General features: G+C 38.0%; 1 protein-coding gene across 2 annotated transcripts; it reads right to left on the bottom strand.

Moving 5' to 3' along the window:
* On the bottom strand, positions 1-26,693 carry slc45a2 (solute carrier family 45 member 2). 2 transcript variants are annotated; one of them, XM_005917330.3, is made up of 7 exons: positions 21,447-25,721; positions 18,573-18,749; positions 7,353-7,714; positions 5,938-6,081; positions 3,885-4,008; positions 3,203-3,408; positions 1-284 (listed from the first exon to the last, which is right to left on the bottom strand). In XM_005917330.3, the coding sequence occupies exons 1-7, from the start codon at positions 21,916-21,918 to the stop codon at positions 63-65; spliced, it is 1,707 nt and encodes a 568-aa protein (XP_005917392.1). In that variant the 5' UTR covers positions 21,919-25,721; the 3' UTR covers positions 1-62. The 2 variants fall into 2 exon arrangements, with proteins under 2 accessions (XP_005917392.1, XP_042074672.1); XM_042218738.1 differs by lacking the exon at positions 1-284 and adding an exon at positions 3,732-3,787 and having other exon boundaries at positions 3,260-3,408; positions 21,447-26,693.

The raw sequence follows: 26,693 nt of genomic DNA, 5'->3' as shown, positions 1-26,693 counted from the left end.
TAATTAGCAATCATTGTTTATTTAAAACAATATCCTTAAAATTTGTATTTGAGCAGAATCATTCATTCCACATATCTGATGAAGAGGACAATGAAGATGCAGCCGAGCAGAGACATGGTCGAAGCCGAGAGGACCACCACGATCACACTTCCTGCCGCGTTGACCAGAGCACCGAGCCCCACGCCCACGATGATCTGAGCCAACTGGACCATGCAAGTGAGGGCGGCACAGTCCATTCCCGAACCTCGAGGACTTTTATTGCTTCCGTGCAGCTTCAGTTGTTGCTGGAAGCACAGGAGGTTGTAGGTTTATTAGAGAAGAGGAGGATGGCAGGGAGGGGAAAACAAGAGAGCAATATATGGAAACATCAATTTCAGTTTAATCAGAGAGGCTGTGGCAAAAAACACAAACAAACAGCTGGATAAACAGACGGCTCTGAGAATATGAAGAAACAGCTTCTTAAAAAGATAGATTCTTTTCAGCCTCGCTTCAGTTGTTGCAAGTTGAATTCCATCAAACTCTCACCTGATTTAGTTCAATCAGGTATTGATTGACCGTGACAGAAAAAAATAAACAATTGATTTTTGAGGCAACCACTTATGAATGACATTGCAGTTTATGTTTTATAGATGAACTATATAAACTTTTTTGAGAATGTTGCAGCAATACTATAAGCGGTATTAAAACATTTATGTGGACACTTAAAAAAAGGGAAAAGAAGTTTAGTGTTATTCCAAACCTTTAAAATGAAAATCTGATCTTTTATTTTATTTTTTTGGTATTTAAATGCATAAATGTAACTTAAATAAGTGGCAAAATCTTGCCAAAAATCTTGTTCTGCAGAACAGCCTCTAACAATGATGTAACACTGAATGATGCAATTTCAAATTCACAATAAAATATGAATGCCTGTGTACTTGACTGACAGATGATTTCTACTGTTTGATATATTTAAACCAATTAATTCCCCATTTAACAGGTATAAAAGGTGCATTACAACAATTTAACACAAAAACGTCAGTTCAGTCGTTCGTTCTACTTGGGACGGTATTGATGAATAAATAATGACATATATTTATGGTTTTGGAGAGCCTCGTGAATATCTCTGGTTTCCATTAGGACTTTAAATACTTCTACAGAAAACCGCCAGAAGGAGTAGAGTCAGTTGTGTTATGGGATTAATAGTTAGGATAGTTTTTTCGGGGGCTTTAAAGTGCCTCATTCTTGATCTGTCTTTTGTAAATACTTGAACTTTAAAGAAGTAAAATATGGGACTGTGCACAAGTCTTAAGCCACACCTCACTTCTTTATATGTTGCTTCCAAGGAGCCAGATTTTCCTGCAATAGTTCTTTAGACTTTCTGAAGATCTTTCAGAGTTTGTCTGTGCATGCTGGCTACCTTTTCACTCATTTTCAGTCCACATTTTTAGAAGATTGACTGACCTTGTTTAAGAATACAAAGAGACCTAACTCAAGAGATGAACCAGCGTCGTGTCTACACATATCACACAAAAAAAGAACCAGTTTCTTGTTGAACTTGTTACTTTAAACACTTTGTTACCAGCAGCCTGATGAAAAAACTCTGGATTGTTTTCCTCATTTCCTTAGTTCAATCTATGAAAAATGCCAAAGATAACACAGATACACAACATCCAAAGACTCAGAATATCTCACCATGGCATGCAGTTTGTGCTTAAGAAAACTATACACCAAGTTGAGGACAAAAGTTGCAGGCCTAAAGGAAAAATAAAAAAAATCTGCAGCAGATGTACAGTATCTAAAAGTCATGTCCTTAAGAAATAAAAAAAAAAAAAGAAACCAGCAGAGACCTGACATACCTGACAGATTTAGCAGCCTCAATGCAAATGTTCTCAGTTGAAGGTTAGCAGGAAGGGAAAAGGAGATAAGGCAGAGGAATACCAAATTATAAAAACTGGAAAATCAGTGGCAGCAGGTCTTATGCAGTGATGGATCCATATTTGAAAATTTGGGTTCAAATCATCATCAGAATGTAAAGAGGAGGTCAGAAGGCATGGTCAACAGTGACTGGTACAGCCATCTGTAACAACACAGCGGAGGCTCTGTGATAGGTTGCATTTCTGCATGAGGTGTCTGGGTTTTTATCAAAATGAATGGAATTATTAATACAGAAAAGTACCCTCAGATTTTAATCCTCCATGGAATACCATCTGAAAAGTTGCTTATTTGCAGAGGCTTCATTTTCCAGCATCAAAATGATCCCAAAGACATTGCCAGTGCAGGGTAGAAAAATCGGATAGAAAAACACAAAATAAAATCAGCCACCAAGGACCCCCCTAAAGCCAAGACCTCAACATAAATGAAGCAGTGTGGGACCATCTCAACAGACCATGGAATAAAGGGCAGCCAACATCCAAAGAAGGGCTTTGAATGTCCTTCAAGGCGCCTGGAGAACTTTCCTGAAGACTACTTAAAGAAATGACAAGAAAGCCGCCTGAGAGAGCTCAGGCCCTATTGAAGCACCAAAGTGGTCGTACCAAACATTGACTTTCAAACTAATTAGAATCAGACACACTCTGTTTTTGCCTTACATACCGTGTTCCCATGTATATTGACATATTTTTGCACATTTTCTGACGAAAATATAAAGATTGAGGTGTGGCTTAAGATTTTGCACATCACTGCAATGCTTTATCTTAGTCTCAAATTTTGATCGGAAATCATGATTAAAGGAAGTAGCTACGCTAAATGTTCCAGTCGTTATGTACCCTTTTAAATCGAAGCTTTCATTCACATCATTCAGAAATGTTCGATCATCTTAATTCTTACAGTATGCTTTTTAAAAAACACCAGAAATAATCATTTCTTTTTATGTTTTTACTGTAATCTGCAAATTATTTTCTTGATTGATTGCTTGTCAATCAATTTGTGCCTGTTACAGTTTCACATAAGGACACATTAAGGCTACATTTGATTCATTCCCAAAACCAAAAGTTATACTAGGAAAAAGATAATTATTTTGGAGTATGGGGTTATTATTTATCTGCAAACTGACAACAAAACATGTTTTACACTGTGGAAAAAACGGAAAATCAATACTATAGTTATGCAGTATCATGTACAATATACAAATGTGCTCATTTAAGAACCATGTGATCCTTTTAAACTGAGGAAACCTGAACAATTCCTTAGCTAGTGAGTGTTTCTACTGCCAGTTTATTACCTCCTCCTCGCGTTGATACTCTGCTATCAGGTTGAATGGGATGGTGTAGAGTGTGCTCGACATGACACCAAACACACTGCAGAGGACGAGCGTTGCTATGATGTTGGGGAAAAGGCCAATCAGGCTGGTGCCCAATCCAAACACAAGGTAGCCCATAAAATATAATCCCTTCAGCCCGATGTATGAGAGGAGGAAGCGCTGCACATCTGAAAACACACAGACATGTACGTCATGGAAAGTTAAAATTACTGGTGGATCAACAAACCCGCATGAGGCGTGTGGAGTCAGGGTAGATAATTATGTGAACATTAGATTAGCGTACATTAGATGTACCAAAACCGTCTGTACATATAATTGGACATTTCCTAGAAGCCAAGACTCCTTCTCAACAGCAAAAGACTAAAAAAGCTGAGTTCATGCCAAGCCTTCATTATTTGGCTGAGCTTTACCCTGTATGTAGCACAACAGTTCTCTCAGGTTCACATGTGCTGTTTAACAGGGGATGTTTGAAGCATACATGTGGACTTACGTGTTCAGAATAACGCAGGTCAGGATGCCTTGGCAAAAGCATGCTAAGGGAGTTCCCTGCAATCCCAAAGCAAAAGCAGTAATTTCCCTTTGTTATCCATTTCCACCTGCCACTCTCTCACATAGCTTCCCCTCACACATTACTGCCACTTACATGAGTAGAGAGCAGAGGACACTGCATTAATGCACAATCCCCAGCAGCCAACTTCTACTCCCCTCTCATATGTGGCATAGGCGGTAGAGTTGTGATCGGCGTACGGATTCCCCTTATACACAATCTGAAAAGAGAGGAGGGTCATTTAAAAAGGAAGGATTTGTATATCAGATACTGGCCAACTTCTTGTTAAAGTAAAGGCTTTTATTTTTTATTTTCCTTATGAACAAAACATCTGTAGCCCTGTTGCAGAACAGGGAGCCTGACTATGCATTTCTCATTGCAGATAAGAAATAAGCCTGCAATTTTAGATAAGTTGGTGCATCTGTGCTTAATGAAGCGAGGCAGAGTCATGGTGTGAAGAGCATCCTTTGATCAGCATTCACACTGTGACACTGAAAGCATTCATCATAATGGCACATGTCAACAGAGGATTGCACACAACAATAACAACACGCCGCACCTCCCTTCACCCTCCATCTGCCCACACACAAGCAGGCAGCTTAACGGAGCTTGAACGCAGATACATGTTGCAGTATGTTGCTTTTCCTCTCTAATGTTGTTGCTTTGAACCTTACCTCATTTGAACGTAAGTCATTTTAAGGGATATCACATAAGTCTGATATGATTTTTGTTAATTGTTTCTGCCAAAGACTAAATTGCCATATTCAAACAAAGCAAACCAAACTAACTGAGTAAATTAGATAATTATATGTAAATTGTTTTTGTTTTGTTTGCTAGGATTATTGAGACGGTTTCCACATGCAAGGATTTTCTGTTTTTATTTGGAAAAATTATCGCTGTTCATATGAAAATTCAAAAAAATCACCGTCAAGAACACACCAAGGCCAATGAACAGGTGGTGATTAAACCCTGACTCCTAGATCTGATGGCCAATCAGAAGCTCACAAGCACTAATGCTGCTCACAGTCTGACATCACAAAAATCATTGCTAATGACTACGTTGTTAGCCAATGAGTGTGAAGGAAGGACTCTTCCAAAAGCAAATGGTCACCTATAGACAGACCACTAGCTGTAACAGACTGGAATAAAAGCAGCACCTTTATATTTTACTTGACACATTTAGATCACAACACACACACACACACACACACACACACACACACACAGTAAAACAATTGATAAAATAAGAAAATAACCTTATATTGGAAAGAAAAACCCTCTATTGTTCAGATATTATGCATATCTGTTTAAAAATTGACACTTGGATATGCAAAAAATAACAGTAGTTCTTTATAACACCACTGGAGTTTATCCACCAACAGGTACTCTGCAATTTCCTGTCGGGAAGACGTGTTCAGAACACCACGAACAACAAATGGTGTGTAATATCGTAAATAAATAAGTATTAATGTAAGGGGAATCTTTTTTAGGTTTCCTGTATCTAAAAGAAGAAAACAGCAATATATCAAAATATTTGATTTTTAATTCATCAAATATTGCATGTTGGCTGGGCTCTATTCATGACCTTTTTAAAAAATGATTTTCTTAACTTGCTTAAATTGCTTGTTGGTATGTAAATTGATTAAAGTAATGCATCATTAAGGGCTTTGAGATTGGTAGACCTTAGAAATCAGCTCAGTTAATTTGAGAAATTGAACTGGATCCATTTTTGTTAGTGCCTTTTGTAGCATTTTTAGTGCAAATATAACACTTGCAGTGTTGGTTAATTGGACTAATATCCAGCTGAAGACATCTGCTCTGAAGTTTTATTGGTACAGTTTATAGTTGCAGCTGTCTAGCAACAGCTGGCATTTTAGCAGTCCTCATTCAAAAACGTTGTGGTGAGTTGGTTGTAATTCTAAACTCAAGGCTTTAGAAAAATAAACACTTTTTTCTCATCTATTCCACCAGACAGAGGCCTTGGCGAGAAACACAATCTGACAGCAACATGTGAAAGAAAGGACGCAGCGATGATAAATATCAAGTAGAATTGTAACCTTTATGATGGCCCAGCTTTCTAAATAAGATTATTGATTGGTTACTATTTGAAATTCTAAAAAGCTCACTGGAGACACATGCAAATCAATACCTGTCCCATGAAATCGGTAAAGAAAAGCATATTGCAGAGGAACGCTGTCCATCCCAGCAGGTGGCTGACACACAGGCAGCGGTAGTGACTTGGCATATTGACAATAGCTTTTATCAGCAACCTGAACGTCATCTTCTTCTGGTCCTGCAAATACACAAAAACATCACAGACATCAGTGCCAGCAGCTAAAAAACTGACAGGAGGAAAAAAACCCTCTCAGAGTGCTCATTAGTCTGCTGGTATTTCACGGCTAGTGGTGTTTTTAGCCCATGAGTGACAACACTTCAAAAGACTCTACAATTAAAAAAACATGCATGCCCCATAAAAGGCTGTAATTAGATTGAATGAAGGGATTCAGCATAAAGGACTACTACTAAGGAGTTGGCTTTAGGATTAAGGATAGGAGATGATTAAAGCAAAAGGAAGACTTGAAAAAGAAAAAAACAACTACGCTCTTTGGAACAATCATCCCTTATTAATTTTCTAGTGTAGCAGATATATACAGAGCAATTCTTTTAGCATCTTTTTTTCTTAAACCTTTCTAACATAACAGGCAAAAAACAAACAAATGTGAAGCATCAATGGAAAGCTGAATCTACAAAAGAAGGAGGAGGAATATTCAGGCAAAAAGTCGACATCGTAGAGATAATTCATCAAACACTTAAATGAAAACTGTAAAGGTGATTTTGAGGAAGGTGATCACATCAATCCCTCTGAAATGTAAAAGACTGAGATCACATCAGTCAAATATATAAGTCTAGAAAATCTTTGGAAAGTTTGGATATACTTTTAATGCAGGAACTTATAAAGTTGGAAGTTGTATTGTCTGCACTGAAGCAGTCGTTGAGATGACACTCGGGCAGATGTGTTCTATTGGTCTTTCCTGAACACTCCGCTGACCCCAGCCTCACTCTATACTTATAGGGGTTCTTGAAAGGCATTCCTGCATCTCAGCGGCCTTTGGGATACTCTGTGGAACCCTCTTAGATCCTGCTGGGATAGCATAGTTTTTCAGGATTTATACAAACTTGGAGAGTTCATGCCAGCTGCATGGCTGGTGTCAATAAAGCAAAAAAAAAGGGGGGGGGGGGGCAGATCAAATACTAAGATATTCTGCAAAGCATTCAGCAAAGCAGGAATAGTAAGGTGAACTGGCAGGTGTATCAATAGTCTTGAAACTTCCTGAATACTGCATCTCACATCATTTACTACTGTAGAGAAAGGATTCAAACTCCTATAAGACTCAGTGTGTTATTTCCATAGTTGCCTCTGCCAAGCGTACCCTGACTAACCATTTGAATCTCAATATAGTCTGTGGCAACTTCAAGGTTTGACTAGTTTTATTGGCTCTCTGTATTGTGTAATTCACTTAATGCACTAAACTCTCTGAAAGACTTTTTATGCATGTTACATACCTCTTTGTTTGGCTGTTTGACACTTGAGGTCACTGAATTGGCTTCTCCCAGGGCTGAGAAAGATCTGGGCCTGAGATCTGTGACAGATGCAGAGACTACAGGAGAGACAGGCTCCTTAAGTGCTCCATAACTATTGCTATGAGAGCTCAGCAGGCGAAGAGGGCTGGATGGTGAATCAGATGGAGATGGTGCCTTGCCCAGAGGTTGCTCTGGAATACTGAAGAGGTGCACAGTGAGGAAGATGCCCCAGGTCAGCGCTGAGAAGAAATAGATGACCTGGTACTCGGATCCAAAGAGACGGCCCAACGCGGAGTGACCCCAGTCCATAGCTCCCACCAGGTAACCACATGCTCCGCCCAGGCCTGGTGCACACAGAATGAAAGATTAAAACAATGCGTAGATCCAAGAATTGTTCTAGAAGCATGGCTGAGAGCAGTGAGAGGTAAAGGGGAGGAATCAAATGCACTTGTTCTCTATTAGTTATATACATGGTGACTAGAGCGGTGACTGATGAAATAACTACTATTTTCAACCGCTTGGGGACAGCATCAAGAGTTGGGAAACCTCCTTTTGAACTGATATGACGAAGTAGCTAGAAAACAGTTATTTGCACTGACATTTATTGTGTGTTGTGTTAAGACCAACTAAAGAATGCAAATCAAACATCTCCTTGATGCTAAGCTCTGTTTTTAGTCTCTATCGGGCTTTCTGTAGTTGCTTAAAGCTGTAATAATGTGGATAAATGACTCCATGACACCTTTGACAGTAACCAAAGCAGTTAAGGTGTAAACCAACTAGCTTAACTCAACTAGCTGTAACTAGTTTATCTCCTCTGATAAACCTATTTCACATTATTATCTAGTGCCTTTTGTTATGTAGGCAGTGGAGCCCATCTTTTTTAACCTCTGACATCCAGGGCCTACTGTTCTGGTAATGTCATCATACCAAGATCTAAAAATCTCTATCTGATTTTTTATCCAGGCTAAAAACGTCAGAAAAAGTGGGCTTCGGCTTATTCTTAAACCAGTTTATCCAAATTCAAATCAAGAGCATCCAGAAGAAGATTCATCCCAAAATCTTCCATCAGGTAATTCTTAAATCTGTATGTCATCAGGACTAGACTGGTTAAATTTGACCTCTATGGAAAGGGTGCAAAGAAAAAGAAAACATTTGGTGAACATGTCATTGAACATACAATTATGTGACTCAATGCTTTGACATTTCCTTTATAATGGTAGAAATGTTCTGGTTTGTTGTTGCTTCAGTGCCTGAGGGGCTGCTGTGTTTGCGATCTCTGAAACGACTATGAATTTTGCATCATATCAAAGAGTGAAGAGAGGAAGATGATTAGAGGCCATCTGCAGGAAAGTGTAAGGTGATGGATTTGAAACAGGCAGCACATGAAAGACATTCCCCTCCAAAAAACCCTGAAACCCTGGGAATTATGCATTGAAAAATAGTCAAAAGAAACAAGCTACAAAAGCTAGTTTTTGCTAACAGCTTCTGGTGCCAAGAATAAACGTACTTTTTCCCATAAAAGAAAATTAAATTATTAAATCAGTTGGATCAAATAACCGATTGAAAAGTGGATTTTATCTGAGATATTATTCAAGCAAACCGCATTTATCTGTTGACACTCTTTAAAAGAACCAAATGTGACTGTACATACAGTATGTTCCATAAATGAATAGAAAAGTAATTTTATTACTTTTACTGGCACACACCACTGGACAAGCACATTTCAAAACTCATGACAGAAAAAAATTGAATATTTTCAGATGTGGGAAAAGTAATATGTTGTTACTGTACTTACATAGAGTTTTTGGATACCTGTGCTCTATTTGAGTATTTAAACACTTGTTACTTTAGGTTTATTCAAACGGGAGCTATTTGACCTCACTCACCTTCCAGACATCAAACTGATTTCACTGTAAAGGGAGAAACAGTAACATATAAAAGAGAATCCTTTTGGTGTATCCCACATCGGTTCTTATGACACATGACGAAATGAAATAGCGCTGCAGAAGAGGAGCGAGCACAAAGGGAGTAATATTTTTTTAAGTGGCAAGTCATTTTAAATGCATCTTTTAAAGAGCTCAACAAATGTCAGCAAACACAACAGTCTGTGCAGTTTGTCAGACAGTGTGAAGGATCACTGCTGTATTTCCCAGGGTGAGAAAAGAATGAGAGCGAAGTTTACTCAACGATGAGGAAAGAGGAGAGGGGGAGGAGAGATTGTTTTTAAGTGCTGCTCAGTGACATTTGATAGACTCAGAATTTAAAGCTTAAATGTCCTCAATTTCATAAGCTTTTGATATCAGCTTTATACCTGATGTGTTGATGAATTTTTTTTTTTTTCATACTGTGAAATATCCTGCAAAACAACTTTAAGTATACCATCTTTGCGCTATTCAAAGATAACATGCAAATACTGGGCAATTTAGTGCAAGCTACACTGGTTACTTTTCATTGCTGTGGTGAAGTTTACAGTGATGCACTGTTGGACTGGTGCAGAGAGTTTGGTTATACCAAGGGTAGCAGGCATCAATATAAATTTAAGATGATAATGCTTATTAGATTTACTCACTGAATCCCACCTTTATACAAGGTTTATGCTGTCTAGGGACTGGAAATCACCCACTGTGGATCGTGTGGTTATATCTTGTTAAATTCGGTGGGTTAAATCAGACCTAAGGCAGCGCTGCTCAACTGATCACGTCATGCACACAAACTCCACTGGGACTCACAAAAGAAATGAATGTGACTTACTTCTAGTGTTTTGTTTTGTTTTGTTTTTGTCCCAGGCTGTACCACTAACATTGATCTTTTAACATTAGCTTAAAACTTTCATTTTTGCTAAAGCATATAGTTAGGGCTGGATCAGGCGACCCTGAATCCTCCCTTAGTTATGCTGCAATAGACGTAGGCTGCCGGGGGATTCCCGTGATGCATCGAGTGTTTCTTCTTCTATTCTATGTGTTAACAGACCTCTCTGCATTGAATCATACTTGTTATTAATCTCTGTCTCTCTTCCCAGCATGTTTTTTACCCTGTCTTTCTTCTCTCACCCCAACCGGTCGCGGCAGATGGCCCCGCCCCTCCCTGAGCCTGGTTCTGCTGGTGGTTTCTTCCTGTTAAAATGGAGTTTTTCCTTCCCACTGTCACCAAGGTGCTTGCTCATAGGGGGTCATATAATTGTTGGGTTATTCTCTGTATTTATTATTGTAGGGTCTGCCTTACAATATAAAGTGCATTGAGGTGACTGTTGTTGTGATTTGGTGCTGTATAAATAAAATTGAATTGAACTGAAAATTGATCTTAGTGTTCCCACAACTTCTGAATCCACTCCTAACTTTTTCTGTTTAGGCAAAGTGGCCCATCTATAATGTAGGTAACAGCAAATAGAGTTATTTTTTTAATTCCCTTGTTTTCCTCTGCTTGCGTTCTACATAGCAGATGTTTAAGCAGAGTACATTCATTAGAGTCAAGGCTGAAAAAATATTCCCACGAATTAATATTTTTATATTAACTCTGCCAAAGTGTTTATGTTTTTGGTAGCATGAGTCATGTTGTCTGTAAACACGATAGCTTTTCACAACAGCTTGAAAAGCTTTGAATGAATTCTGGTAAAACTGTGTAGGGGTGTAGAGTGGGGTCAGGCTAACAAATAAAAGGTCTTCAAGGTCAACTTAATGATTTTTTGGTCAAAAATTGACAAAAAAGCTTTACAACTTAGAAACTATGATTCTTGCAAGTGTGTACTACAGGTTTTAACTGTTTAAATACATTATACAGACTACAGTATAATGCTCCTGAATACATTTTTAATTTATTTTATTGTATTGTTTTTTTGGAAAACCAAATAAGCTGGTGAGCAAAAACTTTCACTTGGCATTTATTATTGCATATTAAAAAAATACTAAATGAATGCTACACATGTACTATATCCATAACAATAAAATTGATTTAAAAAAAATATTATTCTAAATTTTGTCAAGTATATCAAAATAGGTTTCAACAAAACGAACAACAAAAGCCTGAACTTTGCAATTTTTTTCACTGCACTACAAACATCTGAAAGTGTGTTTAAAAAACCCCAATGAAAACAAAATGAATTCATAAAAAATACAACAGTTTTCTTAAATACAAATACTGCCCAGAGAGTGAACTGCCACGGTGAAGGTTTGCACTCTTGCACTGTTGCTTGTTAAATGAAATTGGCAGGTGGAGGTTCAATGAGATTTGCACAAAAGCTGTTTGTGGAGTTGAAAAAGAGTTACTTTTTAGTGTTTCACTTTTATTTGCATGAAGAACCTGAATCAATACTTCCATTTTTACCAGAGTATTTCTAACACAAGTGTTTGTGCTTAAGCTCAAAAGTAGATTGTCTGTACTTTAATGTTAGATGACATAAGCTAAGATCAACATCCAGGCAATGGATATGTCTCATCAGGAATCTGGATTTAGCCTGTCTGTCACCGTCGCAGCGTACTATTATGAAGCGAATTATCACCCGCACACAACGCTGGAGAGACATGTCACACCAGTCTTTGATTAACGACACAGCCTCCACACTCGAGATGTGGAGTGTGGAGTGCTTAATGCTCGATGATTTTGCATTAAGCAAAATCATTGAGCATTTTGCTTAATGGAGACAGCTGTCTCTTTATGTCAGCGTCATAATTTTGTTGAGCTATGGATAGCTCACTGAACCTTCAGTGAACCCTCAGTGAATCACTGCCTCTCTATAACTTGGTGGCTTTTGCAACACATAAAAGTACACCACTAATAGTTTTTATAATGTGATGACGTTATTCTTATAAAGCGCCTATTTCTAAAATGGCAGGAAGAGACTGAGTTTTCTTTTTTAACGTGATTACGTGTTTAACTGACCACATGCCATAAGCAAAATAACCAAATAACAAAATTAAAAAGACAGAATTACACAGCAATTCAAAAAAAATGTAGACAATGTAGACAAAATGTAGGCAATCACTGTGTAACATGTCAATCAAAAAATAGATTTCAGTGATTTACAAATTTCATCAATTTTATTTTATTCACAATAGCACACAGAAAACTTGCAAAATGTTTAGAATGAGGACAAAGAAAGATGTAGGGGCCATCCTACATTAGAAAATCCCATGATTTTCTAATTTCCACTTTGCCCGTTAGAAATGAGCTTCGATCATGTTCATATATGGCTTTTTTGTGCGTTTCTGAGCCCCTGCAGTGATTTCAATGATCGCATCATGCCTGTTTTTAGTGTAGTGCAGTCTGAGGTCCAGACGTTCACGGGCAGACAGTATTGATTTTCAGCCTTGTCCTGTGCCCACAGAGATTTCTCCAGAGTTTCAAAATCTTTTCAGGATGCTATGAACTGTAGATGATGTTCTCTAAGACACTTTTTTTAATACCCAATCGTGTTACTGACATGTTTCCAAATAACCTAATTCATTGTAAAATGTTCATTCAGCTCTTTCTTTTTAGCACCTCTTACTTTGAACATTTTGAGATGTGTTCAAAATGAGCTCATATCTTATAGTAAAATGTTAAAATGTTCTTTGTGCTCTATTGTGAATAAACTTTATTAGACTTGCAGACTGTCTCATTTTGTTTTTACACAGCATCCAAACTTTTTATGAATTGGTGTTATAAAACTACTTGATTGTTTTTGTTGAATCACTAACTTTGTCCACTAACTCTTGCCTCTGCAGCCCTCTATAGTTGCTCACCTCAATAGAGGCTATTTTTCTACATTTTAGTCATTGGCAGGTACAGTAATAACCACTTCAGGAGTCACGCTTCACTTATGTCTGCATGACTTGAAGATTGATGTGGGATCAATTCCTGGTTCAAGAGAGTTCCTTTCTTTTCTTTCTGGTCTTTTCTACCACTGTAATAGTTGAGATTTCTATTGTCTGCACCTACAGTTTCACTCAAGTAAAAAGTAAAATAAAAAGCTGAAGTGGTTAGACTCAAGGCTGATTGTTCTCAGTCGTGATGGTGCTGCAAACAGCGCATAGATTTATTGTAAAAATGTAAACCCGTGGTTATCAAACTTTTGTCATCATAAATACTGCATCCCAGCGTGAAGTATTTTATTAGGACAAATACCCCCTTGCCACCACAAAAAGTACAATAAAGGATTGAGCCATTGAGCTTTTTTAAACAACAAACCTGTTATGACAATCACTTACATACAATAGTTCAAAAAACATCTCCTTATTTATGACAAAGAATTGGTTGTATAATCTAAAAAACAGGGTTTATAAAGTCTTTGTCATTCTCTGCAATGATCACATGCTTTCTTAGGTCTTTTTCTTGGTCTCGTTTATTTCTTTGCTTTCTTTTGTCATTGCACAAAAAGGCCTCATACAATTGCGTTCTTTCACTATACTCTGAATACTGTTGTAACATTTAATCCTTCATTAAATATTAGAATCAAGGGTTCCTACTCACACATTGCCGTAGCAATGAAAACAGGAATGCTGAATATCAAATGCAGTTTATCAAAGCTACATTTAAAAAATAATCCTAATTCGTTTAGGAATAATGCAGGACTAACATTGTTATAAATAAGAAAAAAAAAACAAGTTTCACACCTTTTCCCATTCTCCAAAGTACCCCTGGTGGTACCAACAACCTCATCTGAGCAAAACAGCTTTAAAAAGCACTGCTGCAAACAAAAGTCCACAGATAAAGTTCATCTCCTGACATTAATTACAACCCTAAAACTCATATCTTTGCACTAAATTATATCTTAACATGCAAATTTGTCCTTGCCTAACCCTCCCCTGTCTCCGATGGAGGGAGTCACAGCTCCACTGTGTCTATGTTTTGTTAAGTAGGAGAGGAAAACCCAGAGGTCCATTTGGAAATCAGGAGGTCTACACCCACAGAGAGCACGCTGTTCTGGTGATTCAGGGCACAGAAAAAGTCCGAAAATATTAGAAAACTAATCTTTATAGATTAATACTTAACATGCACATAGAGGTCTTAGCCTTCAGCTTGACTAATGACTCGTCAAACAGTTATTTGTATGTTGCTGATAAACTGGATTCATATGACCATCTCTGTCTTAGCTCAACCCTGCTATCGATGGAATTATTTATTTAAGAAATCCTGTTGCACAGTAATAATATGCATGTTATACTGATTAACATGGTTTAAAAACATAACTTTCAGATGTAAAGTATTCAGTACAGTACTAAAACTTCACATACCAGACATGGCAGTCATGTGCCTGGCTCCGGTCTCTCTCAGCTAAGACCCATGACTGTAGCACATGACTAGCTCACGGCTGGATTACTGCCTCACTCAAATGCTCACACCACCCAGTGCCTGCTGACATTTGAGCTGAGCACACCACTACGCTCACACCGAAAACATCATCATCATGTCCATAAAGAAACTTCCTGTCTGTCTTTCTTTGTGAGTTACTTTGGGAAATATTCTTTAAGTTTATAATGCTTCATTAGTGCATCGGAAATAACAAAAATATACAAAGATATCACATTTACTGCACTACAGTATGCTGCAGGTTAATCTGTTCATTGTGAACTCATCCAATGTGAAAATATTATGGGTATCGACATGGAAATTATATTCAAATTATATTCAGTTCAAATTATTAAAAAGAATTACACTGCCTTCCAGAAATGTTGGAAATGGAAATTGGGGGAAGCAGGGGGGATCTTAAAGTCTGCACATCAAACTATATTCAACTTTATATTTAACTTTAATCTTCAAGCAGGCTAGTATACATACTAACTTTTTAAAGGATATTTGAATTTATACCTCCAGCAACGTAAAAAAAGTGATAATATTAATCTTTTACCCCTTTTCTTTGAGGTGCAAATGAATTTACCACACTGAAAAGCATTTAACTCGCCCTCCTGCCAAAGATTCTTGTCAAAAGCACAGCAGCAGCTTTGTGTGCCTAAACGTGTTATTTAATCAGAAGTAAAGATCAGACGTAAATGAAAACTGATAGGAGAAACTGATGTGCTGGTTGATGTCATGCTACATCCAATATGTGCCTGAGAACTTTTTGTAGTGCAAACCTGCTCAGCAAAAGGGAAAATATATTCATCAGTTCAACCATTTGGCCATAACATGAAGTGCTGGGTAAAAGCTAATGTAGTGAGCAAAGTTATGAAAGGCACGAGAGCACTCACACAAAAGCTCCTCTGCACTTCCATGCTCTGGCCTTGGACAAGAGGGTTATGCCCCAAAACTCAAAAATCCCACAACCTGCGCTGAGCACCTCACAGGTTACAACGTTGCACCTGAGTGAACTACAAGACCTTTGGAACAGAGCAGTCCAAAGTGAAGATGTTTGGTCATAGTGTACATTGCAACATGCAGAAGTAGTGGAAGGCTGATGATTTGGGCTTGTTTTGTAGCCACAGGGCCTTTCAGTCATTGAGTCGACAGTGAACTCCTTTGTATACCAAAGTATTCCAGCGTCAAATGTCAAGCCATCTGTCCAACAGCGAAAGATTAATCAAAACTTGGTCATGAGACACTGCAACGTTTTCAAGCACAACATCAAATCTACAACAAAATAGCCGCACAGCCCAGACCTCAATTTGATTAAAAATGCTGTAATGGACCTTTAATAGAGATGTGTGTAAATGAAGGTCTGCAAACCTCAATAAACAGAAACAACTATAAAAAGAAGACTGGGCCCAAAACCCTCCATAATAATGTGAGAGACTGATAATGATCATCTCAATTTATTGCTCCTAAAAGTGGTTTTACAGGCTTTTGAATGATGGGTTGTGCTCAATTTTTTATTCACCTGTCCTGCATTTTGGTTTGGTGTTCGACTTTTTAACTGTAAAACTATACTGTAGAATTGAGCTCAAAAACACTAAAACCCTACAGTTTTCACAGTATTTGAGCAATCCCTTATGAATACACACAATCACCATCCTTTGTTAATGCTTAGACTTTTCTTATAGCAGTAATGAACAGTTTATATTGGTGTGTTTGCAATTTTTAAATTGAGCAGAGCATTTAAACTGTAAAGAGCATTATCCTCTCTACTAAACACAGATGTTATGCTTAACATAAGAAATATCGTCAAATGAATATAAACAATAAAGCAAGATGCGCTGGAGACTTTTACAGTTTTTTTATTTTGTTACTTTTAGATGCATTATATTGCCAAAAGTATTCATTCACCCATCCAAATCATTGAATTGCAGGTGTTCCAGTCACCGTGGTCACAGGTGATCAAGCAGTTAGGCATGCAGACTGCTTCTAGAAACATTTGTGAAAGAATGGATTGCTCTCAGGAACAAAGTGAAGTCCAGTCGTGAAATTTCCTTGCTACATATTCCACAGTCTTTCCACCCAAGTGAATTGGAACAACAGCAAATGAGCCACAGAGAGGTAGGCTAGGTAAAAGAACAGGGATTTCGGTGTTGGGCTCTGCCCCTTAGTTTCAGTGAAAGGAACTGCTAACGCCATGTCAACACATTTTGGACAATTTCATGCTCCCAGCTTTGTTCCTCTTCCAACATGACTGTACGCCAGTACACAAAGCAAGATCTTAAAAATGGGATGTCACTTAAGTTCATATGCATGTGAAAACAGATTAACAAATGCTTTTGGCAGTAGATCCTGACTGATATAGAAAATTTGAGACCAACATTTGGTGATTTAAAAATTAAAAAAATTGGCTGATATTTCTTTTCTTCAGGCACATGACACAAACATTTGTGTAGATATTTATACATCTTATGTTTGGCTTTATATGAGTATTGACAGGTGTCCCAGCCCTGTAGGAAAAACAGGGAGCAAACTGAAATTCATATGTGCCACCAACTGCATTTTGAGACATCCATCACATTGTATTCTTCTGATACGTCATGTGCGCATGGTTCTCACCAACAGCCTTCAAAGAGGGCAAAATACACCACAATTAAAACTAGAAGGCAAACAGTCAAGCAAGGACAGAAACACCAAGAGGCACTGTGGTGGTTCATGCCCTGACGCCAAGAGCCAGGCAGTAAGCGCTGCAGTTTTTGCTGTTAACCAGTAGCTCTAACTTTGTTAGAGCTAATACTATGTGGAAATATCATCACACTGTTAATCAAAGGGTGATTTTTAGAACACTCAAGCCTAAGATTAGCTGGCATAATGTTAGCTTATAACGAACTGTTGCTATTGTTGTTTAGCCAGCTCGCTGTCAGCTGTCCGGAGATGGGAGGGTAAATCTAATCTGCTGACGGCTAGCAATTATGACATTATCAGTAAAAAAAATAGCATGTGCATGCATGGTTCTGTTTGTCACAGCCCTGAGATGAGGCGTGAGGTAAGAAGAAAGAGGATTTTAAAATTGAAAGGAACTTATGGATGTATTATTTATGTGGTTGGTTTCTAGCAATATACATGAAGCATACAGTGATGGAATTAAAGATGACAGCGCAATATGATGGCAAACCGCATGTATTTTTAGTGAATTAATTCCAGAGTATGCATTACTTTATTGAAAGACAAAATTACACACAAATCAATGAATATTTATGAGTACAACATTCTTGTTTTCTATTAATTAACCTAAAAAAAAATTACTTTCTGTGTCATAAAGAGTGCCCGCTAGTGGGAAAAGGCCCAAACTCATAACATGGTTGAAGGACATTTATACCCATCTCTTCTTTACTTTTTTAAATTTTCATTTATTAGTTGATGAATGAAAATTATTTATCTATACCATTATATTGGCTAATATCATCAGCCAGCTGTTTTATCAGTTGTGCTCTTATATTCGTGCTTCATCCTAGCCTGACCTAACTTTTATTGTTACAGACAAACTTACTAAGAAAAGCATATATGTATATATCTGAAATTATCGAACATTTCCCAAGTGAACTCTTGTTTGCACTCACAAATAAAAAAAACAGACATAGCTTCCACCCACAGTTTAACACGCCGACAAACAGACACAGTTCACTGAAACTTTCACACTCCCTCTATATGTGCATCTCCGCCCACTCAGTCACAGCAGGAGAAGTTTTGAAGGCTTACTTCCATAAAGCGTTACTGTGAGTTGCTCAGATGCAGAATGAACATAAAATTATTGCCTAACTAAAGTCCAAATCCATCAAAAGGAAACAATCACCAACGTAACCGGCATTAATAAGTCTAAACAAAACACAAAAGCTGTGAGTATTGAAGCAAGAACCAAACAGTGTTTGTGCTACATACCTGTGAGGAGAGCATGGTAGTGTAAGCCTCTTTCCTTGTCTTCATGTGAACATACATCAAACAGGTAGGCCTTGATGGGTCCATCGATGAAGTCTGCAGCAAAGTCAAACAGCACGACTCCAAACATCACCACCACGATGGCCCATATGCTCTTCAGAGACCTATCTCTGACGAGTGCTGGAAAACAACAGTACACATCAGCACTCAGCACGTACCACAGAGAAAGATTAAAATAATAATACACTGACTACATCAGTACACTAAGGAGCCTTATCTGTCACATTCACAAGTTTAATTAGGCTTGATACACATCACAAGAACCTCAGAGGACTAGCACGTCAGAAGGCACTTAATAATTAAAAAAAGAAAACCTATTACAACTGACGCCATAGCAATTATATTTTAAAACCTGAATGCTTGAACACTAAGCTGCTCTTTTAGAGATATGAAAGATGTCAAATAACACCACAAGAGAAAGTGTAATTAGAAGTTATTAAAGACAATTTTACCATTTCATTAAGAGATGCAGGTGAATACTGAAAGACAGGTTTATCATTCCATTAAAACTACAGGTGAAGGAAGGATTTTTAACTTGTCACTTCTTTAAAAAGAAAGTCTGAAGTCGCAAAAAAAAAAAAGAGTAAAAAAACAATTTAACACCAAAAGAGCAACTCTGGGAGATGCAGGCCAGCGTTAGGTTTTTCATCTTTAAGAAGAGGGCAGCTACGACAATAGAAAACATTATGTCACACGACCGCTTTGGCATTTACTACGGCCCCGGGAAACATGGAGAGATAATCAGCTTATCCAGCCTACGTCAGGAGACATACTTTATAGTTCATAAGAGCGCTATAAGAAAGCCAGGAGCCTTTATCTTTAATTCCTTGGCTGTTTATTTGTCTATTTTTGTAATTTTTGCCTGAAAACACGCACAAAAAAATCCTCTAACAGCTTCAGGCTAAACTGAACCACCTTGAACACTTTGGATGATATTGAAGAAAAACAATTCTCTTTGTGTGTGTATATCAGAACAGAGTGGGTTTTTTACATTTATTTTTGCACCATCACAATTATAAATGAAGAGGTAAAAAACCCAGCAAACTCATAGTAGTGACTTGTGAATGTGATGTTCAGCATGGTATAAAAACTCTCAACATCTGCGCTACTAAGTTTGATTGAAAAGGAAATTAACCACGACAATACTGCATCTAGTTTAATTGTGTTTTGACAGCTGATATCCAGGCAAAGGAAGCACGAGAGTGAAAAAGGTTCAAACTACACACAATTAAGACACTTAACGAATGTTACTGTTGAGCTGATTGCTGTATTTTAAATGTACAGCTTACAGCAAATAAAACTGCCCATACACACCAATTTCCATTATTCCTCACAAAGCAAACCTCTGAATCTGAGTTTGTCACATTTTTGCAGAGTGTTGCTTTCATGATTTTTCAATCAAAAACAATGATTCGGGTTAAGTGGATGATGTGCTTCAAATCAGAGTGACTTAAATTATGGCCAAATGTGCATTTAATCTCTGAATGATTCCACAGGATGCTGAACAATCACACACACGCTGTCACTGCCAGCAGTGAATCAGTTAGTGTTTCTGTTTTTTAAGAGAAGGCTTTTTACCCAACCTAATATTGCTTTTTATGGTAACAGATTCTTTCGTGTGCAGACGCTCTTGTGATGCTGTTTGGAGTCTAATGCAGCGGTCCCAAACCTTTTTTGCGCCACGGACCGGTTTATGCCCGACAATATTTTCATGGACCGGCCTTTAAGATGTCGCGGATAAATACAACAAAATAAAACTAGCACCGGTACCGAAAAAAAGAAAATTTATTCATAACACACGTGAAAAGACCCAGGAAAACCGAGTTAACGATAAAAGCGATAACAAAATAACGCTGAAAACCGATAAAAACCCTGAAAACTATACATTTCACACCTGAGCCTCAACTCTCGCGGCCCGGTACCAAACGACTCACGGACCGGTCCGAGGCCCGGGGGTTGGGGACCACTGGTCTAATGGATTCAAATGGAGCATCTCTGGGCCCTACTTTTTCCTTTCATGATGAATGTATCATTTTATCCCCCAAAATCTGTGCACAAGTACAAATTTGGATTCAGAGTCTTTAAAAGTCTTACAAAGAGGTTGAAACTTGCCCTTAACCTTGTCCTGAAGGTAAAAGAAGACAGCAAAACCTAAATCAGTTCAGTTCATATGTATTTATATCAAACCAATTCCTACAACAATCACCTCAATGTGTTTTATATAAGGTATGTAACGTAAAGAATCTACAATATTCGAAAGAAACCCAATGATCACAGGAGCATTTGGTGACAATGGGAAAGAAAAACTCCCGTTTAACAGGAGGCTCACACCAGGCTCAGTGAGGGGCAACCATCTGCCCTGACTGGTTGGGCGTGAGGGGAAAGAGACATTCATTTATTGTGGAAGAGAGCCATAGATTAATAATGGCTAATGATTAGATGCAGAGTGGTGTATAAACACAGAGAGTGAAACAAGGTGAATGAAGAAAAAATGCATCACAGGAAGCCCCTCCCAGCAGCCTAAGCTTATTGCAGTGTAACTAAGAGAGTGCTTAGGGTCACCTGATTCAGCCATAGCTTTATCAAAAAGGAAAGCTTTAAGCCTATTCTTCAAAGTAGAGAGGGTGCCTGTTTCCCGAATTCAAAGTGGGAGCCACAGGAGTGGAGCCTGATAGTAAATCTTCGGAATACTTTTAAATCAAAGCTAGCGTGGCCTCAAAGCATTTTCTGACATAACAAGATTACAGATAGCACACTACCTCCACTCTTGTTCTGTCTGAATTCCTCACCCTCAAGTTTTCTTCACTGATCCCTCACCTGAGATGACAGCATCTCCATTAAGGAACAGGGTGATTCCCACAAGCATGAGGATGCCCAGTGCCAGGATGTAAGGCCTCCGCCGGCCCCACGGCGAGCGGCAATAGTCGCTGGCTGAACCGATGATGGGCTGGAGCAGGAAGCCCAGGATGGGGCTGATCAACCACACCAAGCTGTACAGACTCTGGGGCAGGCCCACACTCAGGAGCACCGGCGTGACAAAAGCTGCCTCCACGGCATAGCAGAATTCCCTTCCAAACATGACCAGGCCGTGGAGAATAAGGCGCCCCCGAGAGCGCCTGTGAGGCTCCACAGCTCCAAAGACAGAGTCTTCCACACTGTCTACGTAGTCCACATTGCTACCATTGCAGTCTGTTGAGTCCTGGTGCAGAGAAGTGCTGATGTGTTTGCCAGGCTCAGAGATCCGGCAGTGTTGGGGCCTCACAGACTGATCTTCTGATAACAGAGTCATAATTGAAAATGAGGGGGTAAAGGACAGAAGGAGAAAAAGAGAACAGAAAGGAAGTAAAGAGGAGATTTAGATGAAGAGAGGCAAAGAGGTAGCTTTTGGTAGTCTCTCTCCGTCTGCCAAGGGATGGATGAAATGCCAAAACTGGCGCTTGGCTTGAGTTAATCCTCTTCACTACTGCATAGCTGAGCAAAGAGTTCAAGCGCCACACAGCTTTATTTTGCATGTGAAGGTCTGAGCAAGACTCGGCGAGGAGGAGAGAAAGACAAGGGAGGAGGAAAAAGAAGGGAGTGTTTTAAAGAGATTACAGAATGGCTTTTCCTATTCTGTCTAGTAAAGGCCTCGGGCAGCTCATGGGGCTGAGTTAGTTTTGGCAATGGGTGGCACTACTGGCCACTAATGACTGGCCAGTAGTGTTTACTTTAAAACAAGTAAAGATGACTGAATTCACAAAGCTAAATTCATGTTTTTCTATCCAAACGTGAGCCGGCACACTAGTGTGCTGTACAACTGAAACAACAGCTAAAACAATATTTATCTGTTTAGGAGTGCAAGTAAATATTTGTAATGTGTGATCTTAATCCAAAAGTGTGCTTTACTGTTTTTTATCAGCATATTTGTAAAGCAATTAATTTGAACATTTGTGGACAACAACACTAATTATATTTTGGCATTAAAAATAATAAATTTGAATAAACAGCTTGTGCATACTGATGAATGAACGATTACAGAATGATTCTGGTCATTCGAAATACTGTTAAAAAATTAAATACTGTTAATTTATGGCAGCTATGATGTAAACCTAATTGTTGAAAATCTAATTTAGGGGATTAGTTTAATTGACTGATTTTTTTTATGCAACTCAAAACTGAATAAATGTCATTTTGTGCAGGTATTCAGTTTTTGGTTGGAGGCAGGGTAAGGAGAGGGGTGGTAATTGTACATTTAAGCAGCCTTCCTTTGTAACATTACCGGTTAACTCTTGCATTTTGGTTATATTTCATGCCTCCACAGTATTATTGCCTCTGTGTATGCCAAATTTTGAGCTACAGATCAATTTAGAATAAATAAACACAAAATGTATGACTTGACATCAATAAATGTCAAGTCATGGGGGTGGTTTTGAAACACTTGGAGAAAAAGGCCTATTATGATGTGATATCATGTGCTGTTTTACTTAAGACATAGCAGCCGTGATAAATAGATTTGATTTCTTAAATCTTCAATAAGGGTTTTTTGTATAACCATTACAATCATTAAACACTGTCCTCACTACTATATCATAAAAAAATCCCTATAACTGCAATCCATAAGTATCAATATTAATTTAGCACTAATGGCAGCTCAGGTGCTTTTGTATTATTTTGACCCCCTCCCCAAACCTCTTGATTTTGTTTTAATCTCAGTTCAATCATAGTTAGGTCAGAATAAGTTAACTCTCTTTTTTGTTAGTTTATTTTGTTACAATATTGTTACATTTTTCATCACCCCTGTTGCTTTCATATCTACTATTTTAAGGAACATCTCCTTTTTTCTTTACCATTTAGTTTCAGTTCCATCCCTGCTTTAATTTAAGGTTATATAAATCACTTCTTGTGTAAACATTATAAATAACAATTGGGAATTTTACTTTGTTGTGTGGATCCACGGTCTCTCTTACTGTCACCATCTCATCATGTGCTTATTGGAGCCAAGTTTTTATTGGTGTTGTAGTAAAGAAGAAAAAGGCTGATTGTCAAGCTCTTCAAGTGTGGATGACGACATTAGATATAGCAGAATGTCTTAGAATGCTGTGACCTCTAAATACTTGGCAGTTACAGTTACCTAAGGCTGCTACCTAAAGGGCAGTCTCAAAGTTAAGCGTCTTTCTCAAAATTAGCATCTTGTGTGTATCATCAGAGGATATGAACCAGGAGACACGCAGTTTGCATGCAAGTGACACACAAACCATCCTTTGTTCGTACTTCAACCATTCAGACTTCATCCTGAAAGTATATTTTCCAGCAGTTGTCCCCAGTATGTATAAGTCCCCATCTCTATAATAAAGGATTAATCTTTTAGGACAAATCAGTGCTAAGCAGCGTGACAGGACACCCTGGAGTGATGTACCACTTCCCAGAGGTCCAGTCCAGAATAAAATGCTAACAATTACATTAAATGAAGTTAGGAAATCCTGAGCTATTTATACTTGTTTCTTTTTTATGAGTTTAAATTCATTTGAAATAGTATTTCATGCCCCTTATCTCATCGCTGAACTTCTCTTGCAACATATTATATCATCAAGATTAAGCGGTTTCCAAACATCTTGAGTGATCAGAAGAAAAAAACCCAGCATAGCATTTGATTAACTAAACTGCTTGATTCAGATTTCTGTGAATTATTAGCATTTCCACGAAAAAGTCTTTCATGTGGTCTTAATCAAATCTCCATGACATCAAAACAGGCTCAGGAGAATTTACTTTGACCGCCTGTTTCTTTAATAGTCACCACTCCTTTAACCTAAAAACAAACAAATAAAAAAAAGGCGGTTTGGAAGCGCTGAACTCATATTGGTAGTCTTTAAAAGATTCATATAAAGGACAAGTGCCAGTTAAAATACGCGTCACGGGACAATGCTTTGAGCTAACAAGCTGACATTTATGTTTACCCAAGGATGCCATGTTAAGAGAACATTGTTTTTTCTCTAATTTACCCTCTAGACATAATAAAACATAGTTTAATTGTTGAGGTTGGAACAATTTACCCAGTGCAAAAAGACTTCCAGTCCTATGGAAGTATATGGGAAAACAGCTTTTTTCCTGATGTGTGATTAATTTTACAAAGAGACAAATATACCCTAGAGAGAAATTTCATGTTATTTTTTTTCCATAACTGTTTTAAACATTAACGTACCATCTCATAGTTGCCTCTTTACCGAGAGATCTTCGTGAAATGATGAAAGGATTTTCACTGTGCTACACACTGACATTCTCATTGTTAAATAAAGGCATAATTCAAGGCACCCGTCCATCTATCCTTCAGATCATTTGTCACTGTGCCAGGAAACATCAAAAATATATCAAACACATCTGGAACTTCTTACTGATGTTGTAGAGTTTGAATAAATTCCAAGCTTTTGATTTCATTCATGAATAATAATTTTTAGATTATTTTAGTTTGACTTTAGGGTAAAAATTGGCCGTGACCAAGAGTCACTGGGCTCCACACACCTATAAACCTACTGTTTATATGCACTGTGTGACAAAATATTAATAAACATGGATCACGGAAAAAAAAAAAAAGCTTCAGGCAAATGTGTTATCCAGACTGAGGATAAGATATAATTCATCATTAATTTTCCATTAATTGGATTGGCAGTGAGCCTACAGGAAGCCATCTGAAAGGCTGGATTAAGGGTGTGATTAATGACCTGGCTGTGATGGCTTAATTACAGTCGTCACACGCTTGCCTGCATACACTCAAATGGTGAACCATGGCCTGAAATGTGCAAACTCTTTGCCGGCTGTGAATCCTGCAGTAGTGTGTTGGCCAGAATTGTGTTATATTTCCTCTCCTGTGTCTAAGAATAACAATGTCATCTTGTTAAGTTTATTCACCTTAAAAGAGGTCAGGGTCAAAGCTTCGGCTGCATGTGGTTATTTGGTGCTATTTTATAAAGTAAAAGTGTGGCTAGGCTATAACTGAAGCACTGCCAGTGTCATTCAGTAACATTTTGTTCAGACAGTTCAGGAAGACAGATGTAGGAGTAAATTTCTGCAATCTGTGAGCTTTAAGTACGACTGTGCCCTTTAACGAGGACCATCTATTTCATCTTGGGGGGGGGGGAACATCCCCAAATTGATCAACAGCTTCACTACTACAAGGGTAAAACTTCAAAATTATGCTGATTGTGTTTAAAGTAAAAAAGCTCAAGGTGTCCGGGATATGTCCCAGTTAATAACAACCAATTATGAATTAGGATGAATATGCCTTTTTTTAAGTCAAGATAAGAACTAATTTAAAAGAAAGGGGGGGAGAGGTTTTCTGTTGATGTAATAAATGTATGGAATAATACCAGTGATGACTTTAATTTAAGTGGCACAGTTTAAATATGTGTCAGTTAAGAAAACTACTTGATTTATTTCAAATGAATTTAATTGTGACATATTGTTTTCTGCATTGTCTGTTTCTGGCGGCTAAACATGGCATTATGTATGAGAGGTAGGCACAAATACGCTGTTGTTTCTGCCTACGTGCTTTCTGTCTGAAATATAGCTGCTCTTTTTTCCCCTCGATTTTGGAAAATACTCCTTGATGTGCTATAAGCAGACAGAAATAAAATGAATGGATGGAACAACCTTAGATGTATGGATAAGAGACACTTATAATAATTTTAAGATAATAAATCTCTTTAGCCCCATCACCAATTTCTCAAAGATTCTTTAATTTAACTTTCACCTAATCAACACTGTAAATTACAGAGTAAGAGGTACTTTTATAATGATGAGTCAGTAAATACTGACAGCGGTGAATCTATAAGATAATCTTTCTTGGAATCTGATGCATCTATGTGACCTTTATTTAAAAAGCCATGCTCGACAGCCTTTGAAAAATGGAGACAGGCTTTAAGACTTCAGGACCTCCACTGGACAAATGATGCACTCAGTGAACTGGTTTGCTTTAAATCAGCGGTCCCAAACCTTTTTTGCGTCACAGACCGGTTTATGCCCGACAATATTTTCACGGACCGGCCTTTAAGGTGTCGCAGATAAATACAACAAAATAAAACTAGTACCGGT

Source organism: Haplochromis burtoni, unplaced genomic scaffold, assembly GCF_018398535.1.
Source record: "Haplochromis burtoni strain Fernald_Lab_line unplaced genomic scaffold, NCSU_Asbu1 Contig_23, whole genome shotgun sequence".
Lineage (NCBI taxonomy): Eukaryota > Metazoa > Chordata > Actinopteri > Cichliformes > Cichlidae > Haplochromis > Haplochromis burtoni.
Note: the sequence above shows the minus strand (reverse complement) of the source record. Positions and strands in the feature narration are given on the sequence as shown.

Excerpts from the sequence above, each read along its gene's own strand:
- slc45a2 (XM_005917330.3), bottom strand. The coding sequence starts at position 21,918 with ATGACTCTGTTATCAGAAGATCAGTCTGTGAGGCCCCAACACTGCCGG. Across the intron at positions 7,715-18,572 it reads CTACCATGCTCTCCTCACAG|GCCTGGGCGGAGCATGTGGT; the intron begins GTATGTAGCACA and ends TGTGTGCACCAG. Across the intron at positions 285-3,202 it reads AGTATCAACGCGAGGAGGAG|CAACAACTGAAGCTGCACGG; the intron begins GTAATAAACTGG and ends CTGTGCTTCCAG.